Genomic DNA, 20,423 nt, shown 5'->3' with positions numbered 1-20,423 from the left:
CATTTACACAAAAAGTTGCCTCGATGTTAAAGGGTTTAGCTTCATTTTACTTAAGGGGTTTCACAATCCACCCCACTCAAATAGTTGACATCCTTGTCAGCATCCTTATCACAAAACCATCCATCAAGTATATAGGATTCTAAAGGTAGCTCCTACATGTTAAAGAGATAGCTCCTGCCATGTAACACTCTATAACTCCCTCGCCGAATAAGAAAAGCGAGCGGAGGCCGGGGCCGAATTTTCGGAGCCCACACTCCCATGGTGTATAGCTCTTTATCCTATATGATACTTAATTTTCATCTTTCGACTGATGTATTGTTCTGATACTATTTGTAACAGCCTAAACTCTCAATAATCAACATATTGTCCGTATTAGCCAAACTGTCTCACAATTTTGTCATATTAGTATAACTTTCTAGAAGGTCACCCATCCTGAGAGTATTTCTAGACAAGCATGCTGAATTTGGAGTTCATAATAAAATTCCAACCATTTACACCAAAAGACACCTCGATATTTAAGGTTTTAACTTTATTTTGCTTAGGATTTTCAATCATATTAGATCATATAGAGCACTAGAGCTGAGTGTTTCATTTTGTTTTGCTTAATTTCATGTATTATGACATGTTAGGCTTTTATGTATGCTTATAGGAATTTTAATATTTATGGATTCATCTCCACATCTATATAAAATGCTTAGTTTTATATCAGGAGAATGTGAGTAAAGAAAAAAAAAAAAAAAACATAATTGCTCCCCTTCCTCCCCGAGGTTCCTTTTTTTTACCTCTTTTGATAAGTACCAATAGTACTCCAAATTCAGGTTGGAGGGTATCCACTGCCTCCTGCCCTTTCTCCCTTACTCAGCTTTCATAAAAACATAATTGATCCCTATGTTGTTTTGCTTTTCTCTCTTAATTCCATTTCACCATCGCAATCTTCTTCAAATATGCAATTCTATTTTAGCAATTTGGAATTTAAATAAGAAATTAGATATAAAAAAGTACCATAGCCAGAAAGCGGTGAGATATTAAATTCATGGAGTGTTCCCTTGGCCAGCTAAATGGAAGAATTGTCTCATCCTATGAACTGGAAATTTCTTCAAGTTATAAACAATGCAAAGCAGAACTTCCCCTTTTCATAAAATAAAACAGGAGCATATAATACGAAAAGATGAAAGGGGCATACCAATTGCTTGTGTTCAGTCTTTGCAACTTCAAGAAGACATTTTGAGATCCTCGAAATTCCAAGGCCCTTTTTGACAAGGAAAGACAAGTTAGGAAGAACTAATTTTTTTCTGTTTTTATGTATATATTATTCATGCATGGTTGATATTTTAAAATGGACCAGCACTTTCAGATCAAAGACTTGAGAACATAAAGAAATAGATTAAAAAAAAATGAAATAGAATGATTATCAAATATCAGTGTTATCTCAGTCTTTCATCAAATAGATTAATGGAAAAGTTCTGACATACATTTGTTGGTACTGAGAAGAGCGATTGTATCTCAAAACAAAGCTTTCTGTAGCTAAGCAACAATGAATTAGTTGTCCATCGTAGCATAATAAGTACAGCATGGCATTATATTGTCTATTGTTTCTTTATTAAACGAAATACATCAATTTGAGCCAAAGCAGATAAATTCACATTATTATGATCACTAAACACAAAGTATTTTAAGAGAGAATATGCTCTTTTCAAAGAAAAAAACATACTTTAAAATTTAAAAAAAAATAAAATAAAATGAAAGCTAGGATGATTGAGAACATAATGTAACACTTCTGAACTGCAATTCCAACTAAAATGTAGATACCTAGTTTAGGATTCAAGTAAGAAGATAGTTCCCAATAAATAAGCAAATAAAAGTAAAATGGTGGCAGGAAAATGTTGGTCACATTCAAAATTTAATGATTCTTCGGATAGGGTATAGAATTTTGATGATTCTCCAGGACTGAACATAGACCTTATCTTCAAATTTCTTTAGGAGATCTGTGTTAATAAATAAGTGTTCCTTCTGCATGTAAAAATAATTTTCCAACGATAATTTCCTGACTATCTAGTTTTCTCTGTGCCTCAGCACTGGTTGGATGTAGATCTTTCCGGTGTCGTGCAAGTGGTTGTTATCAAGCTTTGATGGAAGCAATTTTCTTGTACCAACTAGAGTCATGAATTTTTAATTTTGACGAAGTTTTTCCTTTTTCAATTTGTCGGCAATTTTAGTACTTGGTACTTGCATAATTGAATCTAGAGCCAATCTAATTTTCTTATTGTAGTTTAAATTTCAATCAAAACATGTTGTCTTTTTATGATTTTAAATTTCAATGCATAATTTTGATTAGACTATTACTAAGGTTTTGTTTGGGACGGCTTTTTTACTGTTTCTTAAAGCGGCTTTTTTGTACATAATTAAATTTTTTTACAAGAAAGCCACTTTAAGAAGCAGTAAAAAAGCCGTCCAAAACGAAGCCTAAATCATCATCTGAACGGATTCTACTTGTCTTCTAGCATGGATCAAAAGGAAATAAATATTTATTTTGATTTGTGATCCATGAATTGTTAGTCTTGAGTTTGTATGTTTAAATTCATTAATTATATTATTTAGTTTCTAAATCCGAAGATATCTTGTATCAATATGATATCATTTCTTTGCCTTCCTTATTTTCTCATTTATTGTCTTGTCAAAAAATAAGATAACGTATCAAGCATCTTAGCAAAAGAATAAATTGATTATGTTATGTTAATGTGATTGTATTCAATACCCTCTCCTATGACGTTGTTGCATACACTAATGATGATAGCCAAAAGATGCAAATTCGCAGATAGAGAGCTTCATGCCTTATAACTTTTTCATTTAAAGTCAAGACTTCCTATGACAAATGTATGGCACTTCCTATGACAAATGTTTGCCTATTGCATTAAATGTAGCAAATGTTGTAGTTAATCTTTCCCATCATTATAGAGAAGTAGGGCAAGGCTTGAGGGACTACAAGAGGTTGTCAACAAGATTGATAGGAGTTTTTTTTACTTTAGTAAAGTGATTGTGTTGTAGAGTCTTAGGACATGAAAGAGAACATGGAGTTGGATGGTTAAAGAAAAAAGATTCAATGACATGTTTCTTTCTCCTTGTATGTTGCATAGTTTTCTCCATTAATGAAATTACATATTTACTTTCTAACTCCACAAAAAATCCATAGTACACCTTGCGTCACTCTATGTGGTCTCCTTGATAGAGCAACTCATGAATTAGGCTTTTGATATCAAAGAGCTAGGTTCAAAGAAAGCCTTTGGTGCATAGTGCGAGCAAAGAGTGTTTATAAGAAAGTAGAATCATTCTTCTCCCTAAAATAAACCTCAAGAAGGCAAGGGGAAATCATGATGTCAACCAATCAAAGAGAAACTTCTAACAACTTGGCAAATCAAGTGTCACACCTTTAACAACAGATGGCGTTAATGATGGGATGTTGAGAAAGCATATTATGCTGCAGATTTTGGAATCGAATCAAGAACTCAAGAAGGATTGTTCCTGGAGAAAAATCTCACCATCACAAGAGAAAGAAAATAGTGAGAACGCAGATAGGCAAGAAGATGACTCAATAGTCAAAGATCTTGGGCCTTCTTTTAGTAAGAGACATCAACCCTTCAAGGTAGAGGTGAAGATTGACATCCCTACCTTGATTGAGTGATTGAAGTGGAGAAGCTTGATGCTTGGGTAAATTAGTTGTAGACCTACTTCAATCTTTATGAATATTAAACCTAAGATATCTTCTCATTTGCATATCTGAAGAAATGGAGGCTATAACTTAGCAAAAGTCATTTAAGATATGAGCATCAAGATATCTCATGGCGCCAATTCAAAGAATTGCTCTATCAAAAATGCTACCCCATGAAATGTGAAGAGGAAAGATAAAGATGGAGAAAGGGGTATAGGTTGTGCTAGCAGCACTAGAAGTGCAGATTACACTATGGAGTTTGGGAGAAAACCCTTGATGATTGATGCTTCATTAGAAGATGTGTCCTTAATGATGAAACACAAGGTTGTATTAAAGCATCTACTATGAGCTCATTCTTTTACCCTTCAAAGATCTCGATCAAGTTAGCATGTTTGCTAGAAAGGTCAAGAGAAAGAACAAGACTGTAAATGACAAACCTGCTACCAAAAATATGGGCAAGGATATCAAGGATCCTAAGAAGTGTCATTAAACCAAAAGTACATCATTGATGTATCTCGTGCCCTTTTTTTTGTCAATGGAAATTGCCTTTGCATGTTGCCTGCTTGAAATCACCATTTCCAATTTTGACCTTTATCATGATTTTGTCAAGACTACAAAATATATTCCCATTTTTCATCATGTGGTTGCTACAAGAACCATCAAGATACCAAGCATCTTTCTTCTCTTCAAATGTGACTTGACAAGCATAGAAGAAATTTTTATCGTCTTCTTTCTCTTCTGAAAAATTAGCTTGATGATTTTTCTTCAAGCAGCAAGCACTTCTATATGTACAAATTTTTTATAATTTTGACATTGTGGTTTTCCTTTAAACCAACAATCCTTCTCAAAGTGACTTGTTCTTTTGAAAATGCCACATAGAGAATATTTGTCGCTCTTTCTTTGATTGTTTTTATCTTTAGTGCTTGCTTGTGAATTTCTCCCTTCTTCTTTTGATTTATGAGACCGTGGATTTATTTAGATTGAAAGGCATTTTCTGTAGAAATTTCATTTCTCCTATTCAATCTTTTCTCACGTGATTCAAGAGAGCCCATTAATTCTATTGGTGATGAGGCTTTAATATCTTTTGATTATTAAAATTGCATAAATTATTGTATCAAATTTTTCTATACAAGAAATTAGTATCTTCTCAACTATTTCCTTGTTAGAAATTATAGCTCCATAGGATCTCATTTGTTTATTATTTCTTTTTATTCTAGAGAAATAACTTTTGCAGTCTCATTATCATTCATTTTGATAATCTCAAAATCTCATTTAGATTATGCAGCTTGATGGCTCGTACCTTCGTTTTGCAGTTCCTTAAAATTCCTATTGCAATGTATCAAATGCTTGTTTAGTAGTCGTTACGCCCATGATTCATGAAAAGATGTCGTCTGCCATTGCTTGTTGTAAGACAAATAATGCTTGAGAATCCTTTTGTTGATTCTCTTCGAGCACCTTCTATTTATTTGCCAAAAGACTCGTCATATCTTCAACAGTATTGAAGCCTTTTTCAATAATCTTCCACAAATTTGGAGAGCGAAAATCTATTTTCATTTTGATGGACCAAAAATCATAATTTCATGCACGGAAGATTGGAATCGGGACGATACAGCGGTTGGAAGAGTTTTCCATTGGATTTCAGACAAGATTTCTACAACGCCCAATGAGTGATCGATCGAGGCTCTGATACCAAATGTTGAAAATATTTTGGAAGAAAGGTAGATAGGGGCAAGCAATGGGCTATAGAGATTTTGGATGTGAGAATAGAAGAACAATTTTATTATTGAACTTTGGTTAAATAATTTTCAGCTTGGCTTACAACATCATGACATTATACCGATTTATAGGTGTGAAGGCTAAATTTAGAGACTTCTATAATATAGCAATTATAAAGTCTTCTCATTTATTACAAAGATCTTAGATCATTCTACTACTCTAGAATCTTCTCTAATTATTATAAATATCCTAGATTCTTCTACTACTCTAGAATCTTCTATATTGGACAATATTTTATTATATATAGAATACTCTAGAAATGTTTGGAAATGAGCATCAAATTTTATCAAAATCTATAAAAAAAAAAAAGAGCTGCAACTTCTTATATTCAAAGAATGCCCAAGAAAGAAAGAAGTATACTAAAAAAGAACTACATGAAGAGGGCAATCAAGTGTTCTTTTTTCTCAAAATACAACAAATCTTCTTCTATATTTGTCCCTCCAAAATAGAAGTACCTCCTATTCACCATCCACTATAAGTCTGTAACCCTCGGCCGAGAATCATTTAGCCTCAGCCATCTCCGAGTACCACAACTTGAAGCAGAAAGCATATATTTCTACTACCAGCAGGAAAATGTGATATCATCAGTAAGATCAAACGTCGAAAATCTGATCATAAACCTTCAGAACAAAGATGCTTGAGAATGAACACAAAATGATTTCTCTAGAAATAAAATTTTAGAAAGGCCTGCCATCTAAGCTTTCGTTGGGACAGCTTTAGTATAAAATAGCTTGACCTAAAAAAGTTTGTACTAGAAAGCTCTGAACGACTCATATTCTGCATTTCTTTCCGCAATCAAAGCAGAAAATGAGATAATAAAACACGCATTCGATAGAACATATTTATACCAAAGCTTGTCTCTTGGTTTTCCACAGAAATTGCTCACCTCAAGCTGCTTTTGATTTTCTTCAACTCTCCTCCTTCGAATATCCTCGTATGAGCTGATCGGAGATTCCATCTCTCTCTTCACATAGGGACAAAGCAGGAACCGAGGAACTTCGAAAGTTCAGAGAGTTCTTCAAGACTGAGCAAGTGTGAATATTTGTGCCGTTGATATATTTTTAGAAATTTTTTTAAAATTGAATGATTATTTCGTTTTGAAGGCGGCCGGCAAGTTGCTTTGGTACCCTATATTTGGAAGGCTGCTAATTACATACCTAAATTACTAATTATAAATTATAATGAGATGTTTGATTTAAATTAAAATAATAATATTTATTATACAAAGTTAAATGGTAATTAAAATAAAATAAACCATAATTTTTTTAGTGCAAAATGAAGCTGCAGCTTTGTTATTATTTTATAAAGAAATATTTTAGTACAAAAATTTTTTTAAAGTAGGAATAATTGTAAAAAAAAATTCACTAAAAGCTATTTTAAAAATAATAAGAAAGTTGTCCCAAATGGGACGACATTCTTACTACTTCTTAAGTAGCTTTCCAGCACAAAAATTTTAATTTTTGTAATAAAAGTTTTGTTCAAAATATAATAATAAAGCTGTTTCAAACAAAATCTAAGATTGAGTCCTCTAAGCTGCTAAGACTTGTTGCCCATCTTTGAAGGAATTTCTTACAGCTTTTGAATCATTTATGATAGATAACTTTATCCTCAAATGTTCATGGAGTGCTTAGGATACCCTAACAAGTTATATTTTACATTTTATCATAAATTTAATATTTTTTCTTGTGCATTAATTATAAATCTATATACTCAAAATCATCACCTAATAATGCAATACTAATTAAATAAAAGAGTTAAATAAACATTAATAAATGCTCCTATTGCGTCTTGGAATATTCACGGCGGTAGAGAAATATATAGTTTAACGTCTTAGCATTGTACGAAGATCCAACACACAATCAGATAGGTAAGAGGGTGTAGCGTTCATAAGAGACACCAAAGTATTTACGTGGAAACCCCTGAAAAGGGAGGAAAACCACGGGGCCTGGCCCAGTTTGAATGAATCCACTAGTATTTGCAGTCGATTACAAATGAGGCCCTTCTTAGGGAGAAGGCATTGGCTTGATGTTACAAATGTACGTCATATAGAGCGCATTACACGGTTGGAGTTACAATAATAAACATAGACATGTTTGTTTGGTTGGAAGGGTCATTGTAGGTGATGAAGGTCGGAAGGATCGTAGTCGGCAGGAAACAGAGGTTCGAATAACCGTAGTCGGCAGGAGACCGGGGTCAGAAAGACCATGGCCTGGTGATGAAGGTTGGAAGGACCATAGTCGGCAAGAGACAATTGTCTGAAAGACCATTGTCTGGTGATGGAGGTCAGAAGGATCATAGTAGGCGACGGAGGTCGGAAGGACCGTAGTCGATAGGAGACCGAGGTCAGGAAGACTGTAGTTGAAGGGCAGTATTTTGGGAGAACTCTGGGCATCAAGTGGTGCCCTGGTGGAGTTCAGGGCCTCAAGTAGTGGTCTGATGGAAGTCCAAGCCTCGGGTGGTGTTTTGGTGGAGTATAGAGCCTCAAGTGGTGGTCCGGCATAAGTCTGAGCCTCAGGTGATGTCCTGATAGAGCACAAGGAATCAAGTGGTGGTTCGGCAGAAGTCCGAGCTTTAGTTGGTGGCCTGGTGAAGCACAGGACCAAAAGCGGTGGTCCGGTGGAAGTCTGGGCCTCTATTGGTGGTTCGGTAGAAGTCTGGGCCTCAGGTAGTGGTCCGACTGAGCCACAACATCAAGCGGTGGTCCGGCGGAGGTGAGGTCCTCAAGTGGTGGTCCGGTGGAGCAACGACGCCAGGCGATGGTCCAGCGACGGTGAGGGCCTTAAGTGGTGATCCGGCGGAAGTCCGACGATGGTCAAGGAGGAGCTTCTTCTTTCTCTTCCTTCTCTTCTTACTTCTTCTCTTCTTGCTCTGGTCCCCCCTTTTCAAGAGAAATGATGGGTCTATCTATAGATTTCTGGAGTGGCATGACTCGTAAGTAGGTAAGAGATCAAGGGTGGGGAGTGGTTGGATGGACGACTGATATTGAATCTCTTGATCATATACCGTTTGTCAGGCATTTGAAGGTCTTAATGATGTCGGAATTCAGCGATCTTGGGCTCGTTGGATTTTTCTCATCGGGCCACTCGATTTGACCATAAGCGCGTCACATTTGGAAACCATTTGGTAATCCAAATTGTGGTTAAAACTCTCCAACAGCGCTTTAGACCCTTAATTTTGACCCATTTGGGTTCGGATTGAGTCAAATTTGGTGTCGTTGGGTTTGTATTTTCAAGACGTTCAGTTCGACTATAAGTTTGCTGAAATCATAGTTCGGATAGTCCCAATTTTAATTTCAGAAGTTTCCAACTTGATTTTGCATCAAGATTCGTGCCCGATCAAGATAATTTTTTGATGCGTATCAACTCCAAATACCTAATTTTGAAATCTAGTAGTTGCATCATAAAATACTAAAAGTGAATTACAACAAATAAGAAGGTATTGGGACAAATGAATTATTACTTCATTCACAACTTCATTTGGAACAACTTTTTTGTTGCTTCTTTAAGCAACTTTTTAGTACAAAAATTTAATTTTATATTAAAAAGCTTTTCAAAGAAGCAATAAAAAATTCATCCCAAATGAAGCCTTAAAATAATTACTTCATGTGAATTTTTACACATTTTTATTCAATAAGATAAACAAAATTATCATCAAGAGTAACTGTAATTTAGCTCAGATATGTTTTTTTACAATCATAATTACTAATATACGGTAACTTTATAAAAATAGTTGTTCAATTTTATAAGAGGAATATATTTGTAATATGCACAAAGTTTTTAAAAATTTTACTTTTCCTACAACAGCTTCAAAATCATCTATATAAAATGCTGCGGCATCCCAAATAAATTATTAATTTGAAAAAATTAATTATTGTTTTGCAATCTGGAAGGTCAAATAGATAAAACTAATAATCTATAAAAATGAAACTTTTCAGAAATTTTGTTAATAAAATGCAATTTACTAATTAAATGGAGCGAAGGCGCTTTAGTGACTTCACATATGAGCAAAAAAACTAGCAGTCAACGGTCGATAGATTAACAGGGCCGGTGGGCTTCACATCAAAATTACCCTTTAATTAATGGAAGAAAGCGATGGATGGAAAGTTGGAAACAATCACCAATTTTTAATTTAAAAAAAATAATAAAAATGACAAATCATGTAGGAGATATCATTGAAGAAAAATTCTTAAACAATGCGAAAACTTAATATATGTGGATCCATCATGACTTTTGAGGCTAAGGGGTTCTTTGTAGCACTCAGGATTTGATTTATAAATCTGGATTTTGAAAATCTTGAGTGGCCTAAATTCTGAAAACTGTTTGGTAACATTCATGATTAGTTCTATTAAATCTCATGTGACTGTTTGGCTATATAGCGAATTTAACAAGCAGAATCTTCCTCTCGAGCTAATGGATTTTGTAAATCCAGCAAAAAATAGGATTTCAGAAATCCGAGATTTAGCACAAAAGGCAGAATTTTCCGTCTAAGGTGGCTTTCATTTGCGTGAGATTTGATTTTGCATTTTAGGCCGTTTGGTTGGATTTCGCTCAAATCCGCTTCAAATCTGGCCTAAATCCTGCCACCAAATAGTCCCTAAATATACATTCAAATAAAGATAATTGAAATAAATATTTATTCAATTAATTTAAAATTATATTTTAGAGAATTTATATAAATGCAACAATTTGCAAAATCCACATTAATACAATAAACAAATAAAAGAACTATGTAGCTTCATGCCTTTCATTTCAAGGGGCTTATTCAAAGTGCCTTTCAAATCTCTTCATGAACAATTAACAATAATCAGGACTGGAACAATAAACAAAGGAAAATAGGATTTTTTTCCATTTCGAAAAGAATGTGATGCCTGAATTCAAAAAAATGCGAGTCATGAACTGAGTTAATGTAGCAAAAGGCGCAAATGAAGCGCATGGAGCATAACAATGGCGGTATCTGCAAGCACTATATCACATATCCAATGCTTGAAACAAGATATCAAAGAGCTTGTTCATCACTATCATCAAAGAACTGAGTATTTGCTACTTACCTCATCAGCAAAAACTCAGTTGTATCTTCTCTTTTGTGTAGCTCCGTCAGCACTACTTTTTTCCTTTACGAGTTCACCCAAGCTATAAGCCAACACACCAGAATCAATTCAATAAAACCGAAAAACAATAACACAACAATCTTTCATGAGAAATTATTTTGTGCGGACGCCGAATGCAGTTCTATGTCCAAAGACCGACCAAAATGAGCCACGTCAGCAATACCGAGCAACGGTACCGAGCCGCGGTACCGAGCAATCCGGACACGGTACTGACGTGGCTCATTCTAGTTAGTCTTTGAACGATGTTTGGCGTCCACACATAATAATTTCTTATTTTCTACACATTGGACTTGTGTCCTTTACCAGGAATATTACTACGACTACGCCCAGAGCTTTGAGTTGCAGAAGGAGCTAAAACTGGATGAGGATAAATCATATTAACCACAATGGAGAAGTGTCCCTGATTAAACCTAGTGCAAACTTTGTTTGTAATGAGATCTTTAAACTCTACTGAACTATTTAAAGTAAACCAAATACATTTTGCGGTGAATCCAATTGGCACAGGCCTCAAATTTGAGAACTTAATCGAAATCGGTGAACTCGAAGCCACGATGTCAAGCTCTGGTTAGTTGATGGCAGATAAATTGGCAGCACTGTGAGTAAGAAGTCCTAGAACAGGAGTAATATAGGTGTATCTGGCAGTGGATAATATAAGGGCATCTCCAACCAAACTTTAAACATGTCTATGATGTTGTTTGGTCGCTCCAGCCGAACGTCAAATCTTCCGCTATTTGCTTGCGGGTGAACACTGCCACGACAATATTGGCGTCGCACTGTTCACCTAAGCAATTTTTCGATTTCAATTGGATTTGCCGAAGAAACGCGAGAAGAAGGATAAAGACGATTACTTTCGAAGAAGCGCACAAAATGGAGTTCAATTGAAGATGAATAACGGCATTTTAAGTTTCACTGCATTTTGGAGTGAAAAATGAATTGGAGATGTCCTAAAGATGATAAATTGCCCAAGTTTTGATAAATAAAGCCAAGCCTTTTAACATATGGCTGAGCAATAACTCCAGTAGGGATATCAAGCTCTTTGTAGCTATGAAATCCCCTAGTTCTCAGGCTCCCACTCCTCAGCATGATCACAGCAATCTTAACACCAATGAAATTAGAAGGGAGAACCCCATCATATGGGATTTTAGTACAAGGGTGAATGAATGCTCGATAAGCGTAGTCTTGAAGGAAGGAATCAAATTGCCTTGCTAGGTTTGTAGAAGCTCTAGAAGATTGAGCTTCACTGTCCCATACCCATAGGACTGTAATAAATGCAACAGTTAATAGATTGCAGCGAATTAACTCAATCTGTATTTCGAGAAGAATGCACATGCCAGGGTTTTGCCTAATCTCAATTACAAGCGCTTCTTTAAATTGATAATAAGAATCCTAAACCTGAAAAGGGGCCAATGAGATTTTGGTCAATGAGGTGCCACAGGAGGTGGTGGTTGGGGTGGGTGGAAGGTTCGCTGGGGCATACCTGGCGTCCGGGAAGATAGCCTTCAAACTCATTGGTTGGAAATAATTTGTATATATGCAAACTTCATATGGACTAGTTTTCGTTGTTGAGCTGTAGGTTAACTATGAGCTTGAGATTGGACATCAGGAACTTCAGAGGAGCTGGGATGGTGAATTCTTCCATCGATGTTGACAAGGAGGATGCTAGAGGAAGAATCTTGATCAACCATTGAGGAAAGGAAGGCGGTGAAGCTCAACACTCTTATACCATGAAGAAACACCTGTAAGCTGTTCGTGACAGTCTTGCGAGCAAAGTTTAGAACTATACCTGGGATTTGTCTTTTCAATCACCCTCAGATCTCTTGTCATGAGGTAATTGGAGAGTACATCATCCTGGCCGTGAGATGGCAAAAAATATGGAATGAAGAGTGCTGTAGTAGGTGGTCCACAGTGGCTGAGTGAGTGCTTGCTATTTTTTGTTCCATGTGTGCTAATAGATTTGAGCTCAACGGGATGACTGAGCACAAATTGACTTTGGGTGTTAACAATAGAAGATGTGAAATAAAATCATACATTTTATTTAAATATAAATTAATTATTAAAAAGCTGCTTGGGCCCTTAATTGTTTTTAAATAAATACGGGCCGAAACTTTTTCCAAGCGTTTCCGCGCCCACGCGTTCCAGCGTTAATTGCGGGCCCACCGCCCTCGTCATCCCTTGCTTATTTTCTCTCAGTCTCACCATCACCCATTAATAATCCATTTAAGCGATTCCTCTCTCTTTCCGTCTGCAAAATCCAATACTAACAAAATGGCCGGAGAAATCCCACCGTCACCAGCGGAGGAGATCGTCTCATCCCTCAAGCCCCACTTGTTCCGAACTTCCCCATCCTTCCGCCTCCGATCCCCGAGCCTCAATTCCCTCCGCCTCCACCGCGTTTTCGACCTCTTCGATCGCAACGGCGATGGTGAAATCACGTCCGAAGAGCTCTGCCTCGCCCTCGATTGCCTCGGCCTCGGGGTCGACCCCGCTGAACTCAGCTCCTCCATCGCATCTTACATCCCGCCCGGCCGTCTCGGGCTCGATTTCGACAACTTTAATTCAATCCACCGCGCCCTCGGCGACGCTTTCCTCGACGCAGATGGCGGCGGCGGAGAGGTGGAAGAGGAGGAGGAGATGAGAGAGGCGTTTAAGGTTTTTGACGAGGACGGCGATGGATTCATCTCGGCGAAAGAGTTGCAGGTGGTGCTTGGGAAGTTGGGCTTGGCTGAAGGACGGACCATAGACCGGGTTCAACTGATGATCGGGTCCGTGGACCGCGATCATGATGGACGGGTGGATTTCCTTGAGTTTAAGACTATGATGAAGGCTGTTGATGTGCAGAGCGCTTGATTTTAATCGTACGGTTAATGAGGCATGTCCTTTTCTTTATCTTATCTCCTATCCTACGTTTTTTTTTTTCCTTTATCACTAACCGCTACTGTTGCAGGGTTGCTATCCTGGATGAAAAATAGGGTTCTTAAGGGCAAAGTTGTATTTTAATGCTTGATTATGACCGATTAAGTTTCTACTTAAATATTTGAGAGTCTTTATCACATTGATTGTATCGTAGAAGAGTTAAAGGTGAAGTTAAGAAGATTAGACAAACCGACTTACTTCAGTTATGTTAAGAATCGATAAAACTTTCCTTTGATAAGATCAGATTGAATTTATCAGACAGTAAATTCTTGCCGTTTGGATTTTTCGATTTGCATTTTAGTCCAAAAAATCGTTCTAATTCGGGTTCAAAATACAGTTTGTGATGAATTTTAGGTCTTATGTAGCTCTTTGTTCTTCGATTTGTTATGGAGGCAAAAATTGAATGGAGATTGAGTGGAGAAATCAGCCAAAATTTATATTGAAAATTAGTTTGAAGTGAACCGATTAAGCTATGCCGATTTGGTATCATTTTGTTTATTTTGTATGGTTGCGAGATACTTTTAGATCAAATAATTAGAGGTAAGATTAGGGCTGTGAGTCTGAGGGTTCGTTTGGGATGACTTTCTTACGGCTATCTAAAGTAATTTTTTAATAAAAAATTAAAATTTTTTATTCAAAAGATGCTTTAACAAAAACAGTAAATAAACCGTCCCAATCGATCAAAACCTAAGTTAATGAGTAAAACCAGACTCACTTTACTTGAACTGACCACATCACATGTCATATCTAGCTAATTCGATAACAACTTGAGTGATATATACATGCAACTCTAAATGCATATGCATCCAAGTAAAATTTGTCTCAAAAAGTTGTGCGCATGGCAATTAAATGTACATTTAAGGCACATTCTAGGCAACAAAATAGGCAAATGTTTGAGTTTATTTATTTATTAGGTCTGGTATTACAAACACCAACAGTAAGGCATAATTGCTCAAGAACTCAGGACGCAGTAGAGTTTCTACACTTGTTAATAAATGTCAGCTTCTACTACATTCAAAACAGCAACAAGAGACCTCACAAACTGGCCAGGCGAAGCTGTTACAGAAAACTCAATTCCAAGTTAGAACTGTGACTTGTCAAGGCTGTCAAAGTAAGGATGTTCCATTGCATCCTTCGCGGAAATTCTATTTGAAGGATTATACTCGAGCATTTTCTGCAAGAAGAGCAGCAAAAGAAAGTAAATGAGTGATAGATCTGAACAAAACTTTCAATTATGAATGAATGATAATGCTGGCCCCTAGTTTTAGGCTGATTTTAAGGGTGATATTCAAAATTGACACCATTAGTTCATCTCTCTCTCTCATCGAACACAAAAATAAGGCTTCCAAAATAATAGACGAGCTGAGCTCATAGTCCTATTTGTGATTAGCTCATTAAGATCATCTCCAATCAAACTTCATACCATCATATGCCATTCGCCATTTGCTCCATTTGAACTCCAAATCTATTAGTATCTCACTGTTCACGAAAGAGGGATTTGCCGAATAAGCGCACGAAAGAGGAGAAAAGCACGTCAAAGATGATTAGCTTCGTAGGAAGTGCGCAACATAAAAAGAAATGACGTTCGATTGGAGAAGAATGACTGCATTTTGAAGGTTTACTACATTTTGGAGTGAAAAATGAGTTTTTTTTTATTGGAGATGCCCTAAGAAAATGAACTTAAAGTATGTGTTGAAGCTTAACTTGTTTACTTAGTAATCTGATTTGAACATGAGTTTCTCATAAACATCATTGATATCTTAATCAACCTATTTACATACAACTTATAACTGTATAGGGAGCGGGTTTATGAATGCTCCTTTATTAGTTCATGGATGAATCTTGCCCAAATTTATTAGAATTTCATTCCTACTTATAATATATCAAAAACACTTCATCTTCTAATAAGATAAACCCAGAGTCATCAATTTCTCACTCGCTACTAACTTGCATAAGCAATGTGCATAACCTTTTAATCTCTTAAAAGATGATGCTTTCAATATCAGCCAACTATTTCATTCAAAAACAAAACCTTGATAGTTCTGTGCAGATTGAAGTTTAATCCAAAAACAAAAGTGAAATTACCGATAGAAGGTCGATCCCGTCAGATTCCAACATGGGGAGAGCAAGAGCAATGCTCTGTGGCTTCCACTGTGGATAGTCGTGCCAGTCTCGCAAAGAAGAGACTCCAGGCCATGTATCTTCATTAGGAGTCCCAAGAAACCTTCAAAGATAGTTACTATTGTGAGACAAGAATGGCAGAAGAAAACAGACATGGATATATGTGTGTGTGAGAAACTTTATAATGCATGATGAGTAAAAGCAGAGGTATAGTGCAAGTCATTAACCCTTTGAGAGTTCAATTATCAAAACTTTCCAACATAAATATTTATTGAAACAAAATGTGTCACCCAATATAATTCAACTTTCAAATCATTTATAAAATTTGACTTATATAGTTATATTACAATTGATTGTCAACCAAAATAAAAACACTCAAAAACTTTCCTGTCTTATGATGAACAATGACAATTTAAAAAATATGTTCTCTTATTACATAGCACTCACCCAATCTTAACGTACAAGCTGTCATCATTTATCTTTGCATTCTTTTATATAATAGGTACTAAGCACTTGATCCTAAGCCTAAATATTTGGTTATCGTTTAGTAATATTTGCTAATCATTATTGTATCTGTCTCATTCTTCATTTTTTTTACTCGTTTTAACACCTCCATCAGTAAAATTTCTCTTCAAAATACCTGAAAATATGAAGCAATTGCTGCAACTCTGAATCACCAGCGAATAAAGGTTGCCTTCTAGCCATTTCAGCTGCATTAATCACAATACTAGTTAGGTGTAGGAAGCTAACATGGACTAACGCAATTCCTTAGTGGTAAAGCAATAAAATAAAACAATGTACGATTCCAATGATAAATTGCAAGATTTGATTAAAACTGCAATAGTAAATTAGACGTTGATATTTCTTTTAACTGGCGCAACTTCTTTATTAGATAGACGAAGAAAAAAGAATTGCTAAATCATGGCTACCCGGTACCTTATTCGACTAACAGTACTTTATGCGTATCTTACTAGATCTAGTAGAAATACAGAACATGCCCGTGGAGTGGATCTAAAAACTTTGTATAAACGGGAGTTGAAATTCAGAAAAAGGACCCATGGTTATTCTTGAACTTAATAATAAATATGTCTGCAAAATAGAAAATCATCAATAAACAACACACTTCACAAACAGGAAAATTATTCTGTATGGACACTGGATGGTGTCCAGAGACCAATTAGAACGCGCCGCGTCACTTTTTTGCTCGATAGCGGTGCTCAGTACCGCTGTGTAACTAGTGACGTGGTCCGTTCTGATCGGTCTCCAGATGGTCTGGTGCCTGCACAAAATAATTTCTCGCACAAACAAGGAGCATAAACGAGAATGTAACCAATTTTGACTCAAACTTAATTATAGTCTTTGCAAAGACAACTAAGATCATGATCATAAAAATTGGTTTCATAAGTGTTGTTGCTAACTGATCTACATAAGTAGGATGTCGCTTATAAACATGCCAACAAGAAAATACATAAATAGACACCAGAAATGAGAGATCAACCAATGAAAATTTATCCACTGCAAAGGATTTAGGCAAAGCATGAATTATGAGAGTATAAAAATTCTTTTTTTCTAAATAAATAGTGATTAAGGCTTCGTTTGGGACTGCTTTTTTACTGTTTCTTAAAACAGCTTTTTAATACAAAAATTTTAATTTTTGTACTTGAAAGTTGCTTTAAGAAGCACGAAAAAAGTCGTCTCAAATGAAGCCTAAATCAAACAAAGATAGACCAAGTGAGTGCAATATACAAATGTTAAAACAGATGATTTTTTCGCTAATGTTTTGCTATGAAGTTAAATGCTTAAATAGCAAAATCACATCTAATAATTCTTCTACTTACCAAAAATGCAGCCAACCGACCACATATCCACTCCTATCGAATAGTGAGTTGCTCCAAGCAGCACTTCAGGAGCTCTATACCAAAGTGTAACAATCTAAGAAGAGAAGAAAATTAGCTATTCAGAAATAATCTATGATTCACAGCCGATGAGCTACAAACGGTGAGGAAAAGGTATTGAAAAATATATGATAATTACATAGGCTTTTATACATATATAGTTTCTTTTCTTCAAAAAAAAAAAAAGAAATCTTTTTCATAAATAATCAAATAAACTTATAAATCCTAGTTCTCATTGTATCACAAGACTACTGAAACCCAACGCATATTCACAATGTGGCAAGAGGATCCAAGAATTGTCAAAATTTATAACTTAAAGGGCTGTTTGGTATCACCCAGGATTTGATTTACGTAGGATTTTGCAAATCCTCTAAATTTGGATTTCAAAAATCCTGAGGGGCCTAAATCCTAAAAATTGTTTTGTAACATTCATGATTAAGTCTATTAAATCCCGTGTTACTGTTTGGCTATAAAACAGATTTAACAAGCAAACTCTTCCTCTCGAGTCAATAGATTTCGTAATTCTGGCAAAAACAAAAAAAACAGTATTTCGGAAATCCAGGATTTAGCACAAAAAAGGCGGAATTTTCCGTCTACAGTGGCTTTCATTTTCCGTGATATTTGGTTTTGCATTTTAAGCCGTGTAGAGGGATTTAGCTCAAATACACCTCAAATCCGGCCTAAATCCTGCTATAAAACAGCCCTTAAATAAATAAATAAATAAGATCAAATGGTGTGCTCGATACAGTGCCCAGGACTTATTAAAACTTCACTGAAAGCCAATTATTTTCCCTGGAAAAATATACTCAATTATTCAAAGACATAACTGCAAAATATACAAAACCTCATGCGTGTAGCTCTTTAGAGGAATGGTGAAGGCTCTCCCTAATCCAAGATCCGCAACCTTCAAGATGCCCTTGTCTTTGTCAACCAAGAGATTCTGAGGCTTCAAGTCCCTGTAATTATTAAAGAACTTTTACATAACAGGAACTATAACTTGTATTAAATGACTAAATATATTTCAGATATTAAATAGTAACCTGTGCAGCACTCCATGGCTGTGGCAGTGGTCAACACCCTTGCACAACTGATACAAGAAACTCTGAAGGTAGAGAAGGAACACTTGTCTCGTTAGATTATATACGAGAGCCACAAAACTTGAATTAAAGAAAATTGTCATTGAGCTGCTTAAGGTTCCATTACGGATCTTTCATTCACAATCCTCGTAAAAGCTCACAAAAATTAAAAGAAAGAAAGAAAGAAAAAAAAAAGATAAAAATTGCTCTGTTGCAGCTTCTATTTCTTAGGCGGATATAGATCCTGAAGGAGGGAGTATTCCCTACCTGAGTCACCCGAGATGGAAGCGGCCTGGGATTTGGCCCTCGCTTGTAAGTATCAATGTATTTCTTGAGGTCGGTGTCCAGATATTCGAACACAAGGTAAAGAAGCCGCTTCCCGTTCTTCTCAACATGCTCCACGCGTAACAGCCTGCAAATCAAAGAATCACTTCAAGAATAGCTGCCCAAGAAGAATAAATCTGGAAAAAGAGGAGTAGGAAGAGATACCGGACAACATAGATGCTTTGAGAGAGCATTTGTAGGAGGGAGATTTCGCGAAGTGTCGTCGGCGGAATTCCCTCCTCATCCATTTCAAGCCGCGTCTTCTTGAGCGCCACCAGCTGCCCCGTTACCTTGTCTCGAGCCTTGTACACCTTCCCGTAGGTCCCTTCGCCGACCTTCTCTAGCTTATCGTACTTCTCCATGAATCTCTCTCTCTCTCTGTTCAGCTCTCTGCCTGTTTCTGAGAGGATAAACCCTAGCTTTTTTTTTTCAAATGGCAAGTAAGAGGGAAACGCTAGACGTCTCGCCTTTTTTGTGCGTTTTTTTTTTAATTGAAGCCTGGGCCAAGATGGGGCAGCCCCTCCAAACGGCTCAATAACAGTTCAAATTTTGAATTATGGAGGGCACCGAGCTTAGAAAAGATGCAACCGTTAAGTTTAAATATGCATATTAAAGAGGAATTTCTTGGCTTCTCAAATGTTATCACATGCCCAAGGTAGAGCTGCAAGCGAACCAAACGTTCGACGAGCTAATCGTTGTTCGGTTCGATTAAAGCTCGTTTGTGATCGTTTAATTAACTAAACAAATAAACTTGAACAATATTTTAAATACTCGATTGAACACTAATGCTTTCGACTCATTTATGTTCGCGAACAACATCATTTGATGTTTGTGAACAAGCTCGATTCGTGTTAGCCTTGTTGCTGGAGGGGATTCGAGCACGGGTTGAAAGTTCCCAATCATACTCGCTCACCAACCAAAATAAGCATAAAGGGGTGCTTGGGTGGAATTCAAATTTCTGAAAAGAGGTGTTTTATTGGGGTTAATGAGTCAACTCTGAGCAAATATAATATATTTTTGAGAAGTATATATCATTTATACACTATTTTATTATTTTTTAATAAACTATTTTGACAGCCTTAGATATCTATTGATATTTATTACAACTATATCATCATTAATATGCTTTTTAATTATTTAAAATTATAGATATACCATTTTGTTTAACCTTTTTAATATGGTACTTGATGATATATTTTTTATAAATATTAGCCGAGAGTTAAGGAAAAAAGTAACTAAAAATAAATTCAATATCAATAAAATTTATCATTATTAAATTTAGATTCAATTATTCTAAATTTTTTTGCTTCGTTATTTCTTATAATTCATCATCTAAGAGACTAAGATTGAGATGGGAAGCTGAATTGATCATTCTTTTGTGAATAAAATTGACAAAGAATATCCAAGGCTAGAAAAAATTTAAATAATAAGCTAGTAAAACTCACCATAATCAAATTTAGATCAGAAAATTCTATAATTCATTGAATAAGATTGTGCGAAGTCTT

At 35.9% G+C, this 20,423-nt stretch overlaps 2 protein-coding genes, 1 long non-coding RNA gene and 1 pseudogene across 3 annotated transcripts; 1 reads left to right on the top strand and 3 right to left on the bottom strand.

Annotated features, from left to right (window-relative positions):
* Positions 1-1,002: 1,002 nt before the first annotated feature.
* LOC114578487 lies at positions 1,003-6,529 on the bottom strand. The gene is made up of 3 exons (XR_003699505.1): positions 6,369-6,529; positions 1,184-1,249; positions 1,003-1,084 (listed from the first exon to the last, which is right to left on the bottom strand). It is a non-coding gene; the product is annotated as an uncharacterized LOC114578487 (long non-coding RNA).
* Positions 6,530-10,866: 4,337 nt separating this feature from the next.
* On the bottom strand, positions 10,867-11,918 carry LOC110098348 (annotated as a pseudogene).
* Positions 11,919-12,788: 870 nt separating this feature from the next.
* Positions 12,789-13,691, top strand: LOC110098344 (calcium-binding protein CML42-like). Its single transcript, XM_020825161.2, has 2 exons — positions 12,789-13,458; positions 13,534-13,691. The coding sequence occupies exon 1, from the start codon at positions 12,855-12,857 to the stop codon at positions 13,434-13,436; it is 582 nt and encodes a 193-aa protein (XP_020680820.1). The 5' UTR covers positions 12,789-12,854; the 3' UTR covers positions 13,437-13,458; positions 13,534-13,691.
* LOC110098343 (cyclin-dependent kinase B1-1) lies at positions 13,567-19,452 on the bottom strand. Its single transcript, XM_020825160.2, has 8 exons — positions 19,084-19,452; positions 18,862-19,006; positions 18,559-18,620; positions 18,363-18,474; positions 17,462-17,555; positions 16,264-16,333; positions 15,588-15,726; positions 13,567-14,676 (listed from the first exon to the last, which is right to left on the bottom strand). The coding sequence occupies exons 1-8, from the start codon at positions 19,278-19,280 to the stop codon at positions 14,584-14,586; spliced, it is 912 nt and encodes a 303-aa protein (XP_020680819.1). The 5' UTR covers positions 19,281-19,452; the 3' UTR covers positions 13,567-14,583.
* Between the last annotated feature and the right edge of the window lie 971 nt (positions 19,453-20,423).

Source organism: Dendrobium catenatum, unplaced genomic scaffold (assembly GCF_001605985.2).
Source record: "Dendrobium catenatum unplaced genomic scaffold, ASM160598v2 original_scaffold_50508, whole genome shotgun sequence".
NCBI lineage: Eukaryota > Viridiplantae > Streptophyta > Magnoliopsida > Asparagales > Orchidaceae > Dendrobium > Dendrobium catenatum.
Note: the sequence above shows the minus strand (reverse complement) of the source record. Positions and strands in the feature narration are given on the sequence as shown.

What these genes read in the sequence shown, in the direction of transcription:
- LOC110098344 (XM_020825161.2), top strand. Translation starts at nt 12,855, where the DNA reads ATGGCCGGAGAAATCCCACCGTCACCAGCGGAGGAGATCGTCTCATCC.
- LOC110098343 (XM_020825160.2), bottom strand. Translation starts at nt 19,280, where the DNA reads ATGGAGAAGTACGATAAGCTAGAGAAGGTCGGCGAAGGGACCTACGGG. An exon ending in GTCGGTTGGCTGCATTTTTG is followed by an intron (nt 16,334 to 17,461) that starts GTAAGTAGAAGA and finishes TGATTAATGCAG; the next exon opens with CTGAAATGGCTAGAAGGCAA. An exon ending in CAATTGCTTCATATTTTCAG is followed by an intron (nt 15,727 to 16,263) that starts GTATTTTGAAGA and finishes CTATCTTTGAAG; the next exon opens with GTTTCTTGGGACTCCTAATG.